The sequence below is a fragment of the Scyliorhinus canicula genome, chromosome 13 (assembly GCF_902713615.1).
Source record: "Scyliorhinus canicula chromosome 13, sScyCan1.1, whole genome shotgun sequence".
Classification (NCBI taxonomy): Eukaryota; Metazoa; Chordata; class Chondrichthyes; order Carcharhiniformes; family Scyliorhinidae; genus Scyliorhinus; species Scyliorhinus canicula.
Genome location: NC_052158.1, coordinates 159,186,208 through 159,206,866, shown reverse-complemented (window position 1 = coordinate 159,206,866; position 20,659 = coordinate 159,186,208). Strand labels below are relative to the sequence as shown.

The 20,659-nt window shown below is 44.3% G+C and overlaps 1 protein-coding gene across 1 annotated transcript; it reads left to right on the top strand.

Moving 5' to 3' along the window:
• The first annotated feature begins 4,903 nt into the window (after positions 1-4,903).
• On the top strand, positions 4,904-20,076 carry LOC119976593 (extracellular calcium-sensing receptor-like). The gene is made up of 6 exons (XM_038817200.1): positions 4,904-5,040; positions 9,274-9,559; positions 13,705-14,535; positions 17,265-17,492; positions 17,910-18,033; positions 19,178-20,076. Exons 1-6 carry the CDS (start codon positions 4,931-4,933, stop codon positions 20,074-20,076), a joined length of 2,478 nt encoding a protein of 825 aa, XP_038673128.1. The 5' UTR covers positions 4,904-4,930.
• Positions 20,077-20,659: the final 583 nt, after the last annotated feature.

Sequence of the window (20,659 nt, the reverse complement as noted above, 5' to 3'; positions counted from 1 at the left end):
ATCACAGAAAGTTACCATGCAAGTGCAACAGGTAATTGGGAAGGCAAGTGGAATGTTTGCCTTTATTTCAAAGGGAATGGAATATAAAAACTGGGAAGTCCTGCTAAAACTATACCAGGCACGAGTTAGACCACACCTAGAATACTGTGAAAAGTTTTTTGTCCCCTTTTTGGAGGAAATACATTTGAGGTGTTCCACCGAAATTTCAGAAGATTGATCCTAGGTTTGGAGGTATTTTCTAATGAGCAGAGGTTCAGCAGATTGGGCCTGTACTCATTGGAGTTCAGAATAATGAAAGGTGACCTGACTGAGATATATAGGATTCTTATACACCTGAACCCCCAAGTCTCTTTGGACATTTTTGTTGATTTGTTCATGAGATGTGGGTGTTACAGGCTGGGCCAGCATTTATTGTCCATCCGTAATTGCCCCTGATGGGGGCAGTTAAGAATCAACCATGTTGCTGTGGATCTGGAGTCACATGTAGGCCAGACCAGGTAAGGATGGCAGATTTCCTTCCCTAAAGAACATTAGTGAACCAAATGGATTTTCACGACAATCGACAATGGTTTCATGGTCATCAATAGACTATTAATTTCTTATTTTTATTGAATTCAAATTTCACCACATGCAATGGTGGGATTCGAACCAGGATCCCCAGAGCATTACCCTGGGTCTCTGGTTTACTAGTCCAGTGACTATATCACAATGCCATCATCTCCCCATCCACTGTACCTAACCTCTTTCCATTTCGAAAACACTCTGCTCTATCCTTTCTTGGTCCAAAATGGATAATCTCACACTTGCTTACATTAAATTATATTTGCTACAATTTTGTCTTTATAGCTAATATGCCAAAAGTAGACCTTTGGACTGCCTTTACTGTTAAACCACTGCTCTATTCTTGTACTATCTCTCTTTTCCTTCTATTCCATTTAGCATTTTTCCACATCGTTCATATTCATCTTACTTCTAATTTTATTATCAAGCTGGTATCTATCACTTGCTCCATACTCCTGCTCCATTATTCACTTATCTTTTCATCACTTTGTTTGCTCTCGACTTCCCCAACCCCTTCCCTCTCATTAATATGTATCTCAACTGCATCATCTCCTACTTACAGTTCATCCATTCCTGCATTATGCTTCTACTTTCATCACCTTTCCCTAGGTACTGACTCCATTCCTCAACTAGGCCACAGTTTCAGATTAAGCCAATCTGTTCACAACCTTCTTCTTCTACCTGCTAAGCCTCATAAAATTGAGGTCTTTTTGGATTTGGATTTGTTTATTGTCACGTGTGCTGAGGTACAGTGAAAAGTATTATTCCGATTACAGTCCAGACAATCATTCCATACATGAAAATAATTCATAGGGCAAACACAATGTAAATACATAGACACCGGCACTGGGTAGAGCATACAGGAGTGCAGTACCACTCAGTAGAGAAGATGTGTGAAGAGATCAGATCAGTGCATAAGAGGGTCGTTTAGGAGTCTGGTAACAGTGGGAAAAAAGCTGTTTTTGAATCTGTTTGTGCGTGTTCTCAGAGTTCTGTGTCTCCAGCCCGATGGAAGAAGTTGGAACAAGCCGGGTGGAAGGGGTCTATGATTATGCTGCCCGCTTTCCCAAGGCAGCGGGAGGTGTAGACAGAGTCAATGGATGGGAGGCAGTTTCATGTGATGTACTGGGCCAAGCAGTTGCCATACCAGCCTGTGATGCAGCCACATAGGGTGCTATCTATGGTGTATTTGTAAAAGTTGATAAGAGTCAATTTGGACATGCCAAATTTCCTTAGTTTCCTGAGAATGTGTGGGAGCTGTTGTGCTTTCATGGTCAGAGCATTAACATGGGTGGATGAGGACAGATTGTTGGTGATGTGCACACTTAGGAATTTGAAGCTTTCATCCATCTCCACCTCGGCCCCATGGATGCAGACAGAGTTGTGTATGATACTTTGCTTTCTGAAGTCAATGACCAGCTCTTTAGTTTTGCTGACATTGATGGAGAGATTGTTGCCATTACGCCACACAACTAGGTTTTCAATCTCCCTCCTGTATTCTGACTCATTGTTGTTCGAGATCTGACCCTCAACGATCGTGTCATTAGCAAACTTGTAGATGGAATTGGAGCCATATTTTGTCACACAGTCATGTGTGTATAGGGAGTATAGGAGGGGGCTTAGTAGGCAGCTTTGTGGGGTCCGGTATTGAAGACTATTGTGGAGGAGGTGTTGTTTATTGTTACTGATTCTGGTCTGTAGGTCAGAAAATCGAGGATCCAGTTGCTGAGTAAGGAGCCAAGTCCTAGGTTTTGAAACTTTGACATGAACTTGACTGGGATGATGGTGTTGAAGGCGGAGCTTTAGTCAATGAATAGGAATTCTTGTTGTCAAAATGGTTCAGTGTTGTGTGTAGGACCAGGCATATGACATCTGCTGTGGACCGGTTGTCACGGTATGCAAATTGAAGTGGATCTCGACATTCTGGGAGTATGGAGTTGATGTGCCTCATGACCAACCTTTTGAAGTGCTTGGTTACTATCGATGTCAATGCCATCGGAAGGTAGTCATTGAGGCACGTCTCCTGGTTCTTCTTTGGCTCCAGTATGATGGTGGTCTTCTTGAAGCAGGTGGGGACCTTCGAACGGAGTAGGGGGAGGTCGAAGATAGCTGCGAACAGACCCGCCAGGTGGTCTGTGAAGGACCTGAGTGCACGACCAGGGATCCCGTCTGGACCCATCGCCTTCCGAAGGTTTACTTTCAGGAAGGCTGATCTGACTTTGGAAGCTGTGAAGGTGCGTATGGATGTGTCCGGGGCATGCTGGGGCAGCCAACAACAGTTTGATGGTTTCTTGCTCGAACCGATCATAGAATGTATTGAGTTCATCAGGGAGATCATCTAAATCTTTTCTACCCATTTCTTAATTTGCAGCAATTCCCACCCCCCAATTACTCCTGTGCTCACTGAGCAACATTAGCTCTGATTAAGCTACATTTTGATTTTAAAATTCTCATTCTTGTTATAAAATCCTCCATTCTCTTGCCCCTCCCTATTCCCTGTAATCTTCTCCAACAAACATCCCTCCAAGATATCTGACACCATAATTTATCCAGCGTTGGTGGATGTACCCTCAGCCCTTTTCTCCGAAATTCCCTCACTGCACGTCTACACCTCTCTCCCTTCATTTCTTCCTTTGAGACACTTCTGAAATCCTACCACATTGACATGGCTGTTGGTCACCTGACCCAATTTCATCTTATGTGCCTCCGTGTCATTCTTTGTTTAATTATGATCCGTGAAGTGTCCTGGGACAGTAAGTATGCTATATCAATAGAAATTGTTTTTGCCTGCCTGTCTTTGACTCACATTTCACATGAGCCAGATCCCTCCTTATTTCACCGCAATTCCCCAGTTTAATATTTTTATTCTAAATTGCACCTTGTCCTTCTCCATAACTAACATGGACCTTATGATAATTTGATTGCTCGTGGGGAGATGGTGGTGCAGTCGTAGTGTCACTGGGTGAATAATCCCGAGCCCAGGTTAATGCTCTGAAGATATTAGTTCATAGCCCACCAGGAAAGCTTGTGGAGTTTAACTGGTTAATGAAAATCTGCAATTGAAAGCTACTCCCAACAATGGTGCCATGAAACTATCATCTACTGGTACAGAAACTTATCTGGTCGACTAATGCCCTACAGCGGGAAGGAAGCCTGCTATCCTGACTCGAGACCCACAGCAATGTGTTTGGCTCCCAACTGCCCTCTGGAATTCCCCGGAAGGACACTCAGGGACAATAGCGATGGGCAACAAGCACATGTCCCCTGAAAGAATTAAAAAGCAATTCCCATTATGACATCCTCCATTCTTTAGGAGTAAACCCAAACATGTTTCATTCCCCATTCAACAGGATAGATACTAATCTACATGTTTGCGATGCTGCCGAATTCCACAACAAAGGCTTCACTAATTTCACACATTCTAACTGCAGCCATTTTCTGCCATCGGCCTCGCTTGCTCCGGCTCCTAAGGTCCTGTTTCTATGAGTGATGGTAAATTGAGTAGCATGGCTGGGAAGATTTCTTTGGAGCCATTGAATGTATAACTTGACCCAACCAATGTAGTTACCGACTGGAGCCACAATTAATAAAACTATAACCTGACCGGGCCGAATCTAACCTTGGGCAGATTCACAAAATGGGCAGCAGTGAATTGGCCAGTTTTATACTCGTACAAATAAAAAATCCAAACTTGGCAACATGAAAAATGGGTACCACCCAAGTTGCTCCACTACCCAAATCTAATTTCACTCCAAAAGACATCAACACTTTTGTAAGATTTGGAGCAAAGGTAAATTTACAGACTGCAGACTCCGGTAGAAATATACCCACATTGGAATTATTTAAGGAGAACACTTTAATCTTGATTGAAGCCTGCATATTTCAGTTTACAGGTGCTATTTGTTTGTGATACCATCAGTGTTAAATCAGGTGGAATCTCTTTCAATATTTGTATAAAACCCCCAAAGAGCGTCCTATACTCATTGGATCAAGATATTGAACTGGAATTATTCAAGTATGTCCAATACTTTGTGACAATCATTTAACACACTTCCCAGTAGGATGCTCAGGAAACAGGAGCAGGAGGGGAAATTATATATTGTTTTAATTAAGTTCCGTTTTAGGAACTGGACTCGGTTCACTTGGGATTAAACCAAGATATACTTGGATATCCCCACGGCCCCATATATCTAATGGGTCTGTATAAGTGGTATAGACGTAAAAGATTCTAGTCGTCGCACTGTGTTGCTTGCCTTTGCCTCTTGCAATGTATTGGAAATTATCTTTCGTCTTATTGCACTCTCTACTCTCACCCCAATCCAAAGCAACTGGATTATGCAAACTGCAAGGAAACTTTGTTTCACCTGGCATGGCACATTACAGCGACGTGACAATTGGAGGATTGTTCCCCGTCAGTTTGTATGTTAATGTACCAGAGCTTCACTACAGGGCCAAGCCTGAGGAGTTACGCTGCACCGGGTAAGTCAATGTACCTTCGATGTTGTAAATATTGTGTAGGAACTCCAGTTTCCTCGCTGCCTGTGGAAGATTACAATTAAGAACAATATTGAGGAAGGCTCAAAATCTACAATGAAAGGCACCAGCGCGGTTAGAAAGAGGACGAAAGAAGACCAAGTCACCCAGAGAAAGCGCAGTGGAGTTGAAGACCTCATTGGACTGGAGGCCGGGGTAACGCTGAATTTTAGATGACTTGCCACGAAACGAGTGGCAGCTAAGCGGCTGCAGTTACACACCCCGCCTAACGCCAATTCCCATTAATTGATGGGTGAAGGAAATATGACCAATTCGCAACCGAAGTTGCATTTTGCCCCCCCCCCCCCCCCACCGTGGTATTTGGACGGAAGCAAAACTGGGACATCAATAATTTCCCAAGCTTTAGAATCCAAATAAAAAGTAATACGTTCGAGTTGGAAACAGCGGGAGAAGATCAGCGAGGACGGAGGGAGGAGCAGGTGTTGCTGAGGAATATATACAAAAACGTTGAGGAGTGGTGTGGATCGAACGAGAAAACAGGAGTGACAATCAATATACATCGAACAAGTTTCATTTAATTCTCCGATAAATTTGATTTTTACTTCGATTCACGAATTCTTCATTTGTTCACTTGTAATATGTTAATATCACTGCTCTTTCTTCCCAAGTATCTGGGTATCTGGGAGAGGTTGATTCTAGGCTCGTGGGCATTACCGACAAGGCCGATATTTCTTGCCTTTCCCATGGAGCGCTGGAGCAGTTAGCAGGAGCTGCATTCTTCAGGCCGAACGAATGGTTTGCTCGGCCAGTTAAGAGTCAGCCTCCTTGCCGTGTGTTTGGAGTTGCCCATAGGCCAGTCAGAGTGAAGAGATTTCCTTCCTTCAAGGTCATTCATGAACCAGATGAGTTTCATAACTATCTAGTTTCAGGGTCATCATTAATGATACTTGTTTCTTAACTCTAGATTTGCTTAGTTCATTCCCCTGCCACGCTTTTGGGGTTTCAGCTCATTGTCTTCAGATCATTTGCCCAGCATTACCAGATAAAGCATCTATGGAGAGAGAAGGGAGCTAACGTTTCGAGTCTGGATGACTTTTCGTCAGAGCATCCGAACTCGAAACTTTAGTTTTGTTTTCTCTTTACAGATGATGACAAACGTGCTGAGATCTTCCAGAATTTTCTGTCCCAGTTTCCACAATCTCTCTTCATAAATCAATCCTGAAATCAGAGCAATTAATCTGATGACTCTCTTGCACTCCCTCTATGGTAAATACATCCTTCCGAAGATTAGGAGACAAAAAAACAGTACACAATGCTGCAGGTGTGGTCTCACTAAGGCTCTGTACAAGTGCAGCAAGAAAGGCAACTTTACTCCTGTACCCAAATCCCCTTGTAATGAAAGCCAATATATTATTTAGCGTCCTAAATGCTTGCTGGCTTTTAGTGAATCATGAAGAAGTATGCCCGGGTACACTGAGATGTCACACTGAGATGTTACTTAAACTGAGAAGTTACTTACACTGAGAAGTCACTGACACTGAGATGTTACGTACACTGAGATGTTACTTAAACTGAGATGTCACTTACACTGAGATGTCACATACACTGAGATGTCACATACACTGAGATATTACTTACACTGAGATGTTACTTAAACTGAGATGTCACTTACACTGAAATGTGGCTTACACTGAGATGTCACTTACGCTGAGCTGTCACACACTGAGATGTCACTTACACTGATATGTCACTTACACTGAGCTGTTACACACTGGGATGTTACTTAAACTGAGATGTCACTTACACTGAAATGTGGCTTACACTGAGATGTCACTTACACTGAGCTGTTACACACTGAGATGTCACTTACACTGAGATGTCACTTACACTGAGATGTTGCTTACACTGAGATGTCGCTTACACTGAGATGTGGCTCACATTGAGATGTCACTTACACAGCTGTCACTTACACTGAGATGTCACTTACACTGAGATGTCACTTACACTGAGTGGGGGTTAATGGGTGTTTCTCTGGTTGGAAATCAGTAGCTAGTGGTGTCCCTCACTGATCCGTGGTGGGCCCACAATTGTTCACAATTTACATAGATGATTTGGAATTGGGGACCAAGGGCAATGTGTCCATGTTTGCAGATGACACTAAGGTGAGTGGTAAAGTGAAAAGTGCAGAGGATACTGGAAGTCTGCAGAGGGATTTGGATAGGTTAAGTGAATGGGCTAGGGTCTGGCAGATGGAATACAATGTTGACAAATGTGAAGTTATCCATTTTGGTAGGAATAACAGCAAACGGGATTATTATTTAAACAATAAAATATTAAAGCATGCTGCTGTGCAGAGGGACCTGGGTGTGCTAGTGCATGAGTCACAGAAAGTTGGTTTACAGGTGCAACAGGTGATTAAGAAGGCAAATGGAATTTTGTCCTTCATTGCTAGAGGGATGGAATTTATGACTAGGGAGGTTATGTTGCAATTATATAAGGTGTTAGTGAGGCCACACCTGGAGTACTGTGTTAAGTTTTGGTCTCCTTACTTGAGAAAGGACATACTGGCACTGGAGGGTGTGCAGAGGAGATTCACTAGGTTAATCCCAGAGCTGAAGGGGTTGGATTATAAGGAGAGGTTGAGTAGACTGGGACTGTACTCGTTGGAATTTAAAAGGATGAGGGGGGATCTTATAGAAACATTTAAAATTATGAAGGGAATAGATAGGATAGATGCTGGCAGGTTGTTTCCACTGGCGGGTGAAAGCAGAACTAGGGGACATAGCCTCAAAATAAGGGGAAGTAGATTTAGGACTGAGTTTAAGAGGAACCACTGCACCCAAAGGGTTGTGAATCTATGGAATTCCTTGCCCAGTGAAGCAGTTGAGGCTCCTTCATTAAATGTTTTTAAGGTAAAGATAGATCGTTTTTTGAAGAAAAAAGGGATTAAGGGTTATGGTGTTCGGGCCGGAAAGTAGAGCTGAGTCCACAAAAGATCAGCCATGATCTCATTGAATGGCGGAGCAGGCTCGAGGGGCCAGATGGCCTACTCCTGCTCCTAGTTCCTATGTTCTTATGTTCTTATGTCACTTACACGGAGATGTCGCTTACACTGAGATGTGGCTCACATTGAGATGTCACTTACACTGAGATGTCGCTTGCACTGAGATGTCACTTACACTGAGATTTCACTTAAACTGAGATGTCACTTACACTGAGATGTCACTTAAACTGAGATGTCGCTTACACTGAGATGTGGCTCACATTGAGATGTCACTTACACTGAGCTGTCACTTACATTGAGATGTTACTTACACTGAGATGTGGCTCACATTGAGATTTCACTTACACTGAGATGTCGCTTACACTGAGATGTCGCTTGCACTGAGATACCCCTTAGACTGGGATGTCACTTAAACTGAGATGTCACTTGCACTGAGATGTGGCTTAGACTGAGATGTCGCTAACACTGAGATATGGCTCACATTGAGATGCCACTTACACTGAGATGTCGCTTACACTGAGATGTGGCTCACACTGAGATGTCGCTTACACTGAGATGTGGCTTACACTGAGATGTTACTTACACTGAGGTGTCACACTGAGATGTCCCTTACACTGAGATGTCACTTACACTGAGATGTCACGTGCACTGAGGTGTCACGTACACTGAGATTTCACTTGCACTGATATGTCGCTTACACTGAGATATCACTTACACTGAGATGTCACTTGCACTGAGATGTCGCTTACACGCATCCGACAAGTGACTGAAACAGAATCAATTTGCAGAATCTATTCTGATGACTGTTTCTGATACTAACCTCGTCTGCCCATGTCTGAGGTCCCAGTTTTGATTTGCTGTGCACTCGATTGTCCGATTCACGATTAATCGCCGCGTTGTCCCGCCAAACGAAACTGCCCACAGCGAGTGTCAGATCAGTCGCGTTATTCTGGTGCAGTTCATATGAAATTAAGAACTGGCCTCATGTTTCAGAAGCACACGTGGACATTTTTGTGCACTTTAAGGTGTTGGCAGTTTCTCCAGCGCAATGGGGCAGATGCAATGAATTACATGGTGACATGGCCAATGATGCGTACATTCCACAAATAAATCATAATAATTATGCTTTCAAAACATTAGTCATAAAAGAGATGATTGAAATCAATGAAGGAATATCTGTGCCTGTGATCCTGGGGCTAATGTGTGCTGGACAGGTTTGATTTCAGAGCCTTTCGCTGGTTACAGACGATGATCTTTACCATTGAGGAAATTAACAAGGAAACGAGGATTTTGCCCAATATCACTCTGGGCTACAGGGTGTACGACACTTGTGATATCTACTCTCTGAGAGCAGCTATGACATTTCTGAGTGGTGCTGAAGAGTTAATGTCAAACAATACATGCCGAGGAGCAGTGTCTGTTCCAGCAATAATCGGTGAAGCCGGGTCGCTTCAGTCCAGCATCATTGCGAGTACCACAGGCCCGTTCCAGATTCCCATTGTAAGTACAACAGGACCGTTCCAGATTCCCATTGTAAGTACAAGAGGACCGTTCCAGATTCCCATTATAAATACAACAGGACCATTCCAGATTCCCATTGTAAGTACAACAGGACCGTTCCAGATTCCCATTGTAAATACAACAGGACCGTTCCAGATTCCCATTGAAAATATAACAGGACCGTTCCAGATTCCTATTGTAAATACAACAGGACCGTTCCAGATTCCCACTGTATATACAACAAGACCATTCCAGATTCCCATTGTAAGTACAACAGGCCCATTCCAGATTCCCATTGTAAATACAACAGGACTGTTCCAGATTCCCACTGTAAATACAATAGGACCATTCCAGATTCCCATTGTAAGTACAACAGGCCCATTCCAGATTCCCATTGTAAATACAACAGGCCCATTCCAGATTCCCAGTGTAAGTACAACAGGACCGTTCTAGATTCCCATTGTAAGTACAACAGGCCCATTCCAGATTCCCATTGTAAATACAACAGGGCCACTCCAGATTCCCATTGTAAATACAACAGGACCATTCCAGATTCCCAGTGTAAGTACAACAGGAGCGTGCCAGATTCCCATTGTAAATACAACAGGCCCATTCCAGATTCCCAGTGTAAGTACAACAGGACCGTTCTAGATTCCCATTGTAAGTACAACAGGCCCATTCCAGATTCCCATTGTAAATACAACAGGACCACTCCAGATTCCCATTGTAAATACAACAGGACCATTCCAGATTCCCAGTGTAAGTAGAACAGGACCGTTCCAAATTCCCATTGTAAATACAACAGGACCGTTCCAGATTCCCATGGTAAGTACAACAGGACCGTTCCAGATTCCCATTGTAAGTACAACAGGACCATTCCAGATTCCCATTGTAAGTACAACAGGCCCATTCCAGATTCTCATTGTAAATACAACAGGACCATTCCAGATTCCCATTGGAAGTACAACAGGACCATTCCAGATTCCCATTGTAAGGTTTCACCACTTTTATAATCTTTTCCGTTATCGAATTCCTTTGGTGGTAATTTTCACTCCAGTTTTTCCACCTGTTTGACTCAGTGTTGGGACAACTACAACTTGCCTAATTCAGTGGGAAATAAACCCAGAGCGCTTCACATGAACGTGATCACACAGGATTCCGCAGCGAGTCACATAAAGAGTACGAGGTTAGTTGACCAAATGTTTGGTCAAAGCGTTAAGCTTTAGACAACATCTGAGTGGAAGAAAGCGAAGTGCAGAGGCAGAGAGTTTTAGGGCAGAATTCCAGAGCGGAGGGGGGGGGGGGGGGGGGGGAGGGGGGGGGGGGGGGGCTCGGAAGCTTGAATACCCTCAGTGAAGAGAATGCAGATGGGAAAAGGTCATAGACACGGAGCCACAGTCACAGAGCCATTCAGCCGAGAGAAAAGGCCCTTCAGCCCATCGCGTCTGCGCCGGCCAAAAACAACCATCTATTCTAATCTAATTTTCCAGCACTTGTCCCACAGTCTTGTCTGCCTTGGCATCGCAAGTGCACATCTAAATACTTCTTAAATGTTATGAGGGTCTCTGCCTCCACCCCCTTTCAGGCAGCCAGTTCCAAACTCCCACCATCCTCTGGGTGAAAACGTTTTTCCTCACATCCTCTCTAAACCTCCTGCCCCTTACCTTAAATCTCTGCCCACTGATCATTGATCCGTCCACCAAAGGGAAACACTTTTTTCCTGTCGACGCTATCTATGCCCTTCATAATTTTATACATCTCAATCCTGTCCTCCCTGAGTCTCCTCTGCTCCAAGGAAAACAACCCCAGTCTATCCAATCTCTCTTCATATCTAAAACTCTCCAGTCCAGGCAACATCCTGGTAAATCGCCTCTGCACCCTTTCCAGTGCTATCAGATCCTGACTATAATGTGCATTCCAGAACTGCTCGCAATACTCTAGCTGTGGCCTAACCAATGTTTTATACAGTTCCAGCATAACCTCCCTGCTCTTAACCTCTGTGCCTCGGCTAATAAAGGCAAGTATACCATCTGCCTTCTTAACCACTGTATCCACCTGTTCTGCTAGCTTAAGGGACCAGCAAACACACACACCAAGATCCCTCTGATCCTTGATGCTTCTTCGGCTCCTGTCATTTATCATGTATTCCCTTGCCTTGTTTGTCCTGCCCAAGTGCATCACCTCACACTTATCCGGATTGAATTCCATTTGCCACTGATCAGCCCATCTGACAAGTCCATCCATATCCTCCTGTAATTTAAGTCTATCGCCTCACTATTTACCACCCCACCGATGTTATATCATCCACTCATTTATGTAACCCACAAACAACAAGGGCCCCAACACTGATCCCCGCAGGACCCTGCTGTACACAGGCTTCCAGTCATAAAAACAGCCAACCACCATCACCCTCTGCTTCCTGCCACTCAGCCAACTATGGATCTAATTTGTCAAATTTCCTTGGATCTCTTGGGCTCTTATCTTCACTATCAGTCTCGCGTGTGAGACCTTATCTAAGGCCTTGCTGAAGTCCAAGTAGACAACATAAAATGCATTTCCCTCATCTATACTCCTGGTCACCTCTTCAACAAATTCAATCATGTTAGTCAGACCGAACCTCCCTTCAACAAAGCCATGCTGTTCTTGATTAATCCCTACCTGTCCAAATGCAGATTAATTCTGTCTCTCAGAATTGCTTCCAATAGTTCCCCCACCACTGAGGTTGGACTGACTGGCCTGTAGTTTCATGGTTTATCTCTTCCTCCCTTCTTGAATAATGGCACCACTTTGGCTATCCTCCAGTCCTCCGGCACCTCTCCTGTGGCCAGAGAGGAATTCAAAATTATTGCCAGCACCCTGAGTACTTCGCCCCTTGGCCCACTCAGCAGCCTGGGATAAATTTCTCCTGGCCCTGGGGTGTGTTCACTTTTAAGCTGGCCAGACCACTCAGAACCTCCTCTCTGTCTCTGTTAATCTCTTTAGTTTTAATACAGTTCTTCGCCCTGATTTCTATACCCACACCGCCCCTCTCACCAGTGAACACTGACACAAAGTATTCATTTAGAACCCTATCTACAATCACCGGCTCCACACATGAATTACTACTATGGTCCTTAATGGACCCTACTCTTTCACTAGTTATCTTTTTACCCTTGATGTGATTGTGAAACAATTTGAGATTTTCCATTATTTTACCTATCAGTATCCATTAATGCCCCTCCTTTTGTTCTCCTAATTTCCTTTTTAAGTTCCCTCTTGTCTCTAGGGTTTCTGCTGTTTTGAGCCCTCAATATCTGCCTTAGACCTCCACTTTTCCCCTGATCCAGTGCTGTATACCCCTTGATGTCCCGGGTTCACTGTATTTGTTGATTCCATCATTTTTCCTGATTGGAACATATTGGCTCTGTATTCTGCCTATTTCCTTTTTGAATGTGTCCCACTGCTCGGTCACAGATTTACCCAAAAGTGTCTGCTCCCAGTCCAAATCATATCTGATATTATTGAAATCCGCCTTCCCCCAGTTGAAAACTTTCACCTCAGGCCTTCGTACGTGTCATCCAATTATTTGTAATTGGTATTGAACAGTATGCTTTGGTAGTATGTTTGAGACCATTTAAAAAGATGTCAGGTATAACAGTCAAAGTTGCTCCTGGCTCACCTGCTGCCAAAACAGATAGACACACGCACACACACACACATGTATAACCCCAGCGTCATTTTTGTCTGAATGGTGGTTACAGTCCGCAGTGATGGGATGTTCCCGGGGGGGGGGGAGGAGGAGTGTAATTTCTCTCACTGGGCTGGTGGACGGCGTTCGACGGAATACTGAAGGTACAAGATGGGAACGAAGCAGATTTAATAGAAATGTTAAAAAATATAAACGCCAGGCACGATAGAGTGACATTGATTAGGGTAGAGTTGGACTTTTGTTCCAATCGGGTAAAATGTGCCCTCGCGGACTCGGTCTGGTCTTGAATTATGAGTCTATTCCTGGACTGCGGACCTAGATCATTGGACGCTGAATCTGCCCCATCTATGTCCAGTGCCCAATCCTGGATTATGAGTTGGGACTTGTGCTGTCTTTTTCATTATGGACCGGACTCTTCGTTGTGAATAAATTAATGACTTTATTTTGTTTTTTGCAGATCAGTTACTTCTCTACTTGTACCTGTTTGAGTGACAGGCGCAAATACCCGGCATTTTTCCGGACGGCGCCTAGCGATTATTTTCAGACCAAGGCTTTGGCGCAACTGGTGAAACATTTTGGCTGGACGTGGATTGGAGCTTTTGGCAATGACGACGATTACGGCCGATTTGGGATTCAGCAATTCATTGAACAGGTCACTGACTTTGGCGCTTGTGTCGCCTTCTCGTACATTCTGCCCAAGATTTACGACGCGGCGAAGATATCTCAAATGGTGAACGTTATAAAAAGATCTTCGGCGAGGGTCATTGTCGTCTTCACCCCCGAAAGGGAAATGCTCCAGTTGATTGAGGAGATCGCTCGCCAGAATGTCACCGGAATCCAATGGCTTGCGAGTGAAGCGTGGGTCACAGGGTCGGTGCTTTACACCGAGCAGTTCATGCCCTACCTGGAAGGGACGATTGGCTTTTCATTCCGCCGAGCAGAGATCCCTGGCCTCCGGGAATTCCTCCTCCAAGTTAAACCTTCCCCGCACCAGAGCAACAACTATGTCAATGTGTTCTGGGAGGAGTTGTTTGCCTGTAAATTTAAGCAGCCCAAAAATAGCACCGACGGAGCAAGTATCGGAGCACGTGTATGCACAGGATCCGAGAGTCTGGAAGACATCAATACCATATACTCTGACACTTCACAACTGAGAGTGTCGTACAATGTGTATAAGGGCGTTTACGCCATTGCCCACGCACTGCATCGTTTAAGCTTATGTGAGAGTGGGAAAGGACCTTTTATAAACAGCACTTGTGCAAGTATACACAGCTTTGAACCGTGGCAGGTGAGCATCTTTTGTAAAATGTATGCTCAACTGGTCCTTTTTATTGGGGAATATGCAAATTATAGAGTACAGCAGGAGACCAGAATTCTTGGGTCAGACTTTTTGATGATCCACCCAATGAATGGAAAGCTTGTCTCTTTCCCCACAGACAAGCTTAGATTTTCCTGTTCAGTAATTATTCAATTTCCTTTTGGAAGTTACTATTCAATCTGTCTGCACGACCTTTCAGGCATTGCATTCCAGATCGAAACAACTCGCTGCATAAACAATCCTCATCTCATCCATGTCTCCAGAAATATACTTACAGAGATGTGAAGGATTGTTAAGAGTATGGACAAAGTTAAACAGGAACATCACTGTAAATTAATTGCAGGATACGAAATAGGAAACACAGATTCAAACTAGTATAAGGTGTTTTTAGGATAGATATTACAAAATGCTTCATGTGTCTTAGTTTATGCACAGGATTCTATGGAATCTAAAATACAATGATGATTACTTATTCTGACATATATTCTATTGTTTTCACTCTGTATAGTTTACCATCCCTTTCACTTTTTGGTTGCTGCTCCTTATTGAAGAGCAGTGTGTGAAATATATTTGCAAATAGATGAACAGTGAGGCAAATATATTGGATATTGCCGTTATGTCAGTGCTGCAGTAACCGACATTATGAACGAATTAAGATAGGCTGAAAGGTCTCCTTTATCCATATTTAGCTAAATATCAACTAGGATCGGATAGTGGACCCTCGGATGAGTTTTAAAAGGTGTTAATTTGCTGGAGGAAAGGAAGACTGAGGGAAAAAGTATGTGACTGCTCTTCAAGTACCAGCAACACCAAAAATCCAGCAGAATTTAATCTTCTTCATAGATTCGATGAATATGGTAGGATATAGGGTCGGTTACTGCATTAGTAATCCAGAGGTTTGCACATATTATTCAAGGAATTCATGGCTAAATTGCACCATGGCACTTTGCTACTTTGATCCCAGTTTGAAAACACAGACTTAAACATCTTATCAGTAAACTGACCACGAAGCGTTGGATTGTTGTAAAACCGCAACAGGTTCATGAACCCGGTTCCCGGGCAATGTTGGTGAGCAAATCATCTAATTGGACCGGAATCTGTCTTTGAAAGTTACAAAAAAGGTCGGTAGCAAGACCTCTACAGGTGGTAATCCTTTGACAGAGCCAGAGAATTTGTATGGATCATTGGCAGGGAAGGTAGCGGAGACGACCCAGGTAGAAATGCTGACGGGATGTTGGCGTAAGAGTTTGAAAAGCAATTGGACAAACACTTTGATAAGCAAGGAAAGGTCATGATAGAAACCGTCAAAAAGTCAATTGGGGCGCTTGGCCCGATTCGGGAGAACGTCGGAAAAACCTGGGAGGCTGTGAAGGACCATGGAGAGTGCTGAAGGGTGTGGATGCAGCTTGTAATGGTATAGCAATCTTCTAAACCTGAGCCAGTATCGAGTCTGGCCCCCAACTGGCTCCTTTCGCTTGTGGGGAGGCGGTGGCACAGTGGTATTGTCACTGAACGAGTAATACTCTGGGGACCCAGGTTCAAATCTCACCTCTGCAGATGGTGAAATCATAATATTTAAATGCATTAAAAATCTGGAATTCAAAGCCTAATGATGAGTCATAAAAGCACATCTGGTTCACTAATATCCTTCAAGGAAGTAAATCTGTCATCCTTACCTGGTCTGGCCTACATGTGACTCCAGACCCACAGCAATTTGGTTGATTGTTAAATGCTCTCAGGGATGGGCAATAAAAGCTGGTCCAGCCAGCGACACCCACATCCCATGAACAAATTTTTAAAAAGGAGGGGAGCACATCCGGTGTTTATGGGCGGATTCTGGTAGAAGATTTCTCTTCAGTGGAAGGGGTAAAATCTGGGTGAGAGGAGGAGCTGGGGCCCAGAATAGATGATGAGAGTGAGGCCCTGTGCAGGACGAACTCCACATCTTCATGCATGAGACTGAGCTTGATTCAGCTTAAAGTGCTGTTTAGTGAAATGAAATGAAATGAAAATCGCTTATTGTCACGAGTAGGCTTCAATGAAGTTACTGTGAAAAGCCCCTAGTCGCCACATTCCGGCGCCTGTTCGGGGAGGCTGGTACGGGAATCGAACCGCGCTGCTGGCCTGCTTGGTCTGCTTTAAAAGCCAGCGATTTAGCCTGGTGAGCTAAACCAGCCCACTCACCAGTGCAACCAACCAGTGCTCACCTGACCAAGTCTAGGATGAGGTTTTTTCCCCTCAGATGTGGACGATAGGTGCAAGCGCTGTTCCTGGGGTCCAGTTAACCATGTTTGATGTTCTGATTTTGTCCCAAGCTTCTGAACCTTAGCACCATGCTGGTGATCTTGAATATTGAACTGGAGCCCCATCGGTTAGTTGCCATATTTGGGGTCGGACCTGGAGGGGCTTCAGACAGATACGCAGGCAGTTGTCTTTATTCTGTAAATTGTGTTTGGTTTGTTTATATAGATTAGTCTATTTTGTAATTTCTGAAACGAAAATCTCTAATAAAAACATTTGAAACAAGTAAATTCAAGAAATAGATTGCTAGATGTTTTGGGTATTGCGGTTAATTGGGATAATGTGGAAAGTTGGGGCTGAGGTCGAAGGTTAGCCACAACTGTATGGAATGTTTGACAAGGCTCAAAGGGCTGAATGGACTACTCCTAATGTGTTTCTTCTACTCTTTCCTTCTTCAGCTCCTGCATTACCTGAAGGAAGTCAGATTCACCGACCATTTCGGAGGGGAAATAGGATTTGATGAAAATGGAGATGCAATTGCTTCGTATGATATGATTAACTGTCAGAGAGGCCCCAGTGGTAACATTGAGTATGTCCAAGTCGGTCGTTTTGATGCTTTCGCCGCTGCAGGGCAGGAACTTTCTCTGGAGGAACATTCCATTGTTTGGACTGGTGGCAAAGCTGAGGTATGGTCAGGACAATGAAAATATGTTGTCTAAACTTTAAAATAGTTGGAATGTACTCAATAGTCACTAAGTGGTCAATGGTTAATTTGTCACCCTGAGTTTAAACAGTCAATTAGTCTATGCGTTCAGTGATTAACGGTTTACAATGTGGTCAATAGTTAGGGGAAATTATTCAAAATTAACGAATTAACAATCAGCGGAATGGTTTATTTCTGAATAACCATATTCTACGATCATCCTCCCGCCCAAATTCAGGAGAGAATAACTTGGTGGAGTTTGAATGGGAATGAGCTACAAGAATCCAGACTAAATTTAACCATCCATTCGTCTTGTCTGACCATTTTGTCGCCATTTTCATGTTAAAGAATGAGGACTGACACGTCAGTGGACTATTCTATCTTTTGTTATTTTGCACAGCCTCCGTGGTCAGCGTGCAGTGAAAGCTGCCCCCCTGGGACGAGAAAAGCCTCTCGAAATGGTGAACCTCTTTGTTGCTTTGACTGTGTGCCGTGTGCGGAAGGGGAGATCAGCAATGCAACAGGTAATGCTCACTTACGCGCGCTTAAAGGGGCATTTTGGAAGGTCATTGTATTCATGGCGAATGGAACATTCGTGGTGGAAAGTACCAGGGCGGGAATGTTAGCTACACTGGTTTGTGTCTGGCAGAAACTAATTGACCTGCCCCTTATTTCTACCCAGGGCAACATCGTTCCTACAGCCCATACTGACTGCTTAGAAACTCTTTGAGCCTTCCCTACCGTGGTCCAGCTCCTCATCCTTCAAGCGTGAACCATAATAAGTCTCGGCCCGAAGTCTGAGAGTGGCGGGAGCATCATAAACACGCCTGTCCTGTCCACCAACCACGTTCAGGCACCCGCGCTTTCCTACTGCTTTGCAATCACGGGGCGTGGTGGTTAATATTATTTTCCTTAACTGGAGGACATTAAGGCAAATGTTAACTCAATGCAATCTAACCGGAGCTCGGAGCTCTCCTTATCTCTGAAGCTGAGTGCCACACTGGGCAGTACCTTTACTAACACATGCACTAGAGAAAAGGCTGTCACATATTTAATCTTCAGACTTTTTTGAGAGACGCATAAAAGGTATTATTGAACCTAATCGGCACAGGCGGTGGCCATTTGGTCCATTTGACCTCGTGCTAACGCTTTGAATCAGCTCTGCCATGGATCCAAACCCTCTGTTCTTTCCCCATGAACCCGGGATTTGGCCAGTATTGACCCAGTTCGATTGGAAAGTTACTTCTGAACGTATTCCCACCACTCCTTCAGGGAACGCGTTCCTAAGGCAGGTGCGCATTTGCAAAGACTGAAAGAGAAGTCAAGGCAAGTTAGAAGCGAATGATATATCTGTAAATCTGCGCTAGAAATACTTCACGCTGTAGGATCGCAAAACGGATGTGGAGTGAGAAACCTCTTTGACCCAAACTCCCAACATTCAGACTCCACCATCCTCTCATTTTGTAGCTATTGCTTCACTGAGTACAGGGAGGTCTGTTCATGGAGGGTAGGAACACTAAGGCAAGTGAGGCGTTCAGCAGTTTTGAGGATGTATACCCTGACCTGGAAAGTGAACTGAGTTTCTTTCTGTACAGGTGCTGTCAGACGTGTTGAGTGTTTGCAACATTTCCTGTTTTTAGTTCTGACCAGATGCCTTTCGATTTACAGATTCCGTGGAGTGCAAGAAATGCTCTTCGGACGACTGGTCAAGCAGTGACAGGACAGTGTGCATCCCCAGGGAAATCGAGTATCTTTCCTTTAAAGATGGAACAGGCATGACATTGGCCATAATTGCATTGTTGGGAGCCTGTCTGACGGTCGCAGTTCTGGCCATTTTCTTTAGACACAGGGACACTCCTATCGTAAAAGCGAACAATTCCGAACTGAGCTTTCTTCTCCTGAGCTCCCTAGTCTTATGCTTCCTGTGTTCCCTGACATTTATTGGTCGGCCAACCCTTTGGTCCTGTATGCTGAGGCACACGGTTTTCGGAGTCGTCTTTGTGCTCTGTATCTCCTGTATACTCGCTAAGACTGTGGTGGTGCTGATGGCATTCAGAGCGACGCTGCCGAGTAGCAACGTGATGAAGTGGTTTGGACCCGCCCAGCAGCGGGCTGTGATCTTTCTATGTACCTGTGTCCAGGTTGGGATCTGCGCCGCGTGGTTGGTCAGGTCGCCCCCATTCCCAATTAAAAATACCACTTACCAAAGCGCTAAAACCATCCTCGAATGTAATGTGGGCTCAGAGGTGGCTTTCTACACTGTACTGGGTTATATTAGCTTCTTGTCTTGCATCTGTTTTGTATTGGCCTTTCTGGCCAGGAAGTTGCCCGACAAATTCAACGAGGCTAAATTCATCACCTTCAGCATGTTGATCTTTTTCGCAGTGTGGGTGGCCTTTATTCCCGCCTATGTCAGCTCACCCGGCAAATACACGGTGGCAGTGGAGATCTTTGCCATCTTGTCATCAAGCTTTGGGCTGCTTCTGTGTATTTTCGCCCCTAAATGCTTCATAATACTGCTGCGGCCAGAGAACAATACGAAAAAGATGCTCATGAGTAAAGGGTAATATTAGCAAGATAAAGAGTTATCATCCTAGCCCCACCCGACCCAGCCTTGCGGGGGGGGGGGGGGGGGGGGGGAGAGTGCGGACTGACACCATCACATCGACAGCCCCTTTTACACCCACTTGATTTTTCCTGAAATCAAGCGGATTGCAAAACCCGCCAATCTGATCAGGAGTTAGTCTGCCAGCCGGCAGGATAGATTAAAAATACACCCTTATATCACCAGCATTACCATCCCCGTTGAAATCCTGAAGATGGACTCCAGCGGTTCAAGAAGGCGGTTCATGGCCACCTTCTCAAAGGCAATTCGGAATGGGCGGCAAATACTGGCCCTGCCTGCGACATCCATGTGCCATGAACGAATAATAAAAGATTATCATTAACCAGAAACTTAATTGGACCCGCCATTTATATGCGGAAGTGAAGGTGTGAACGCCTATGGTAAAGGGGTAATTTTCAATTTCTCCACGTGTAAAATAAACAGTAATTAATGAACTGTTCGCAATGGTAGAAACGGTCCGATCTGCGACCTGCTGATTTGAACGGAATGAAGGACAGGCTGATTTTATGAACAGACAGATACAT

Bases quoted from the DNA above. Each gene is read 5' to 3' on its own strand.
- LOC119976593 (XM_038817200.1), top strand. From the start codon at position 4,931: ATGGCACATTACAGCGACGTGACAATTGGAGGATTGTTCCCCGTCAGT. The intron at 5,041-9,273 runs GTAAGTCAATGT...TGTGCTGGACAG, and splicing joins GAGGAGTTACGCTGCACCGG to GTTTGATTTCAGAGCCTTTC. The intron at 9,560-13,704 runs GTAAGTACAACA...TGTTTTTTGCAG, and splicing joins GCCCGTTCCAGATTCCCATT to ATCAGTTACTTCTCTACTTG.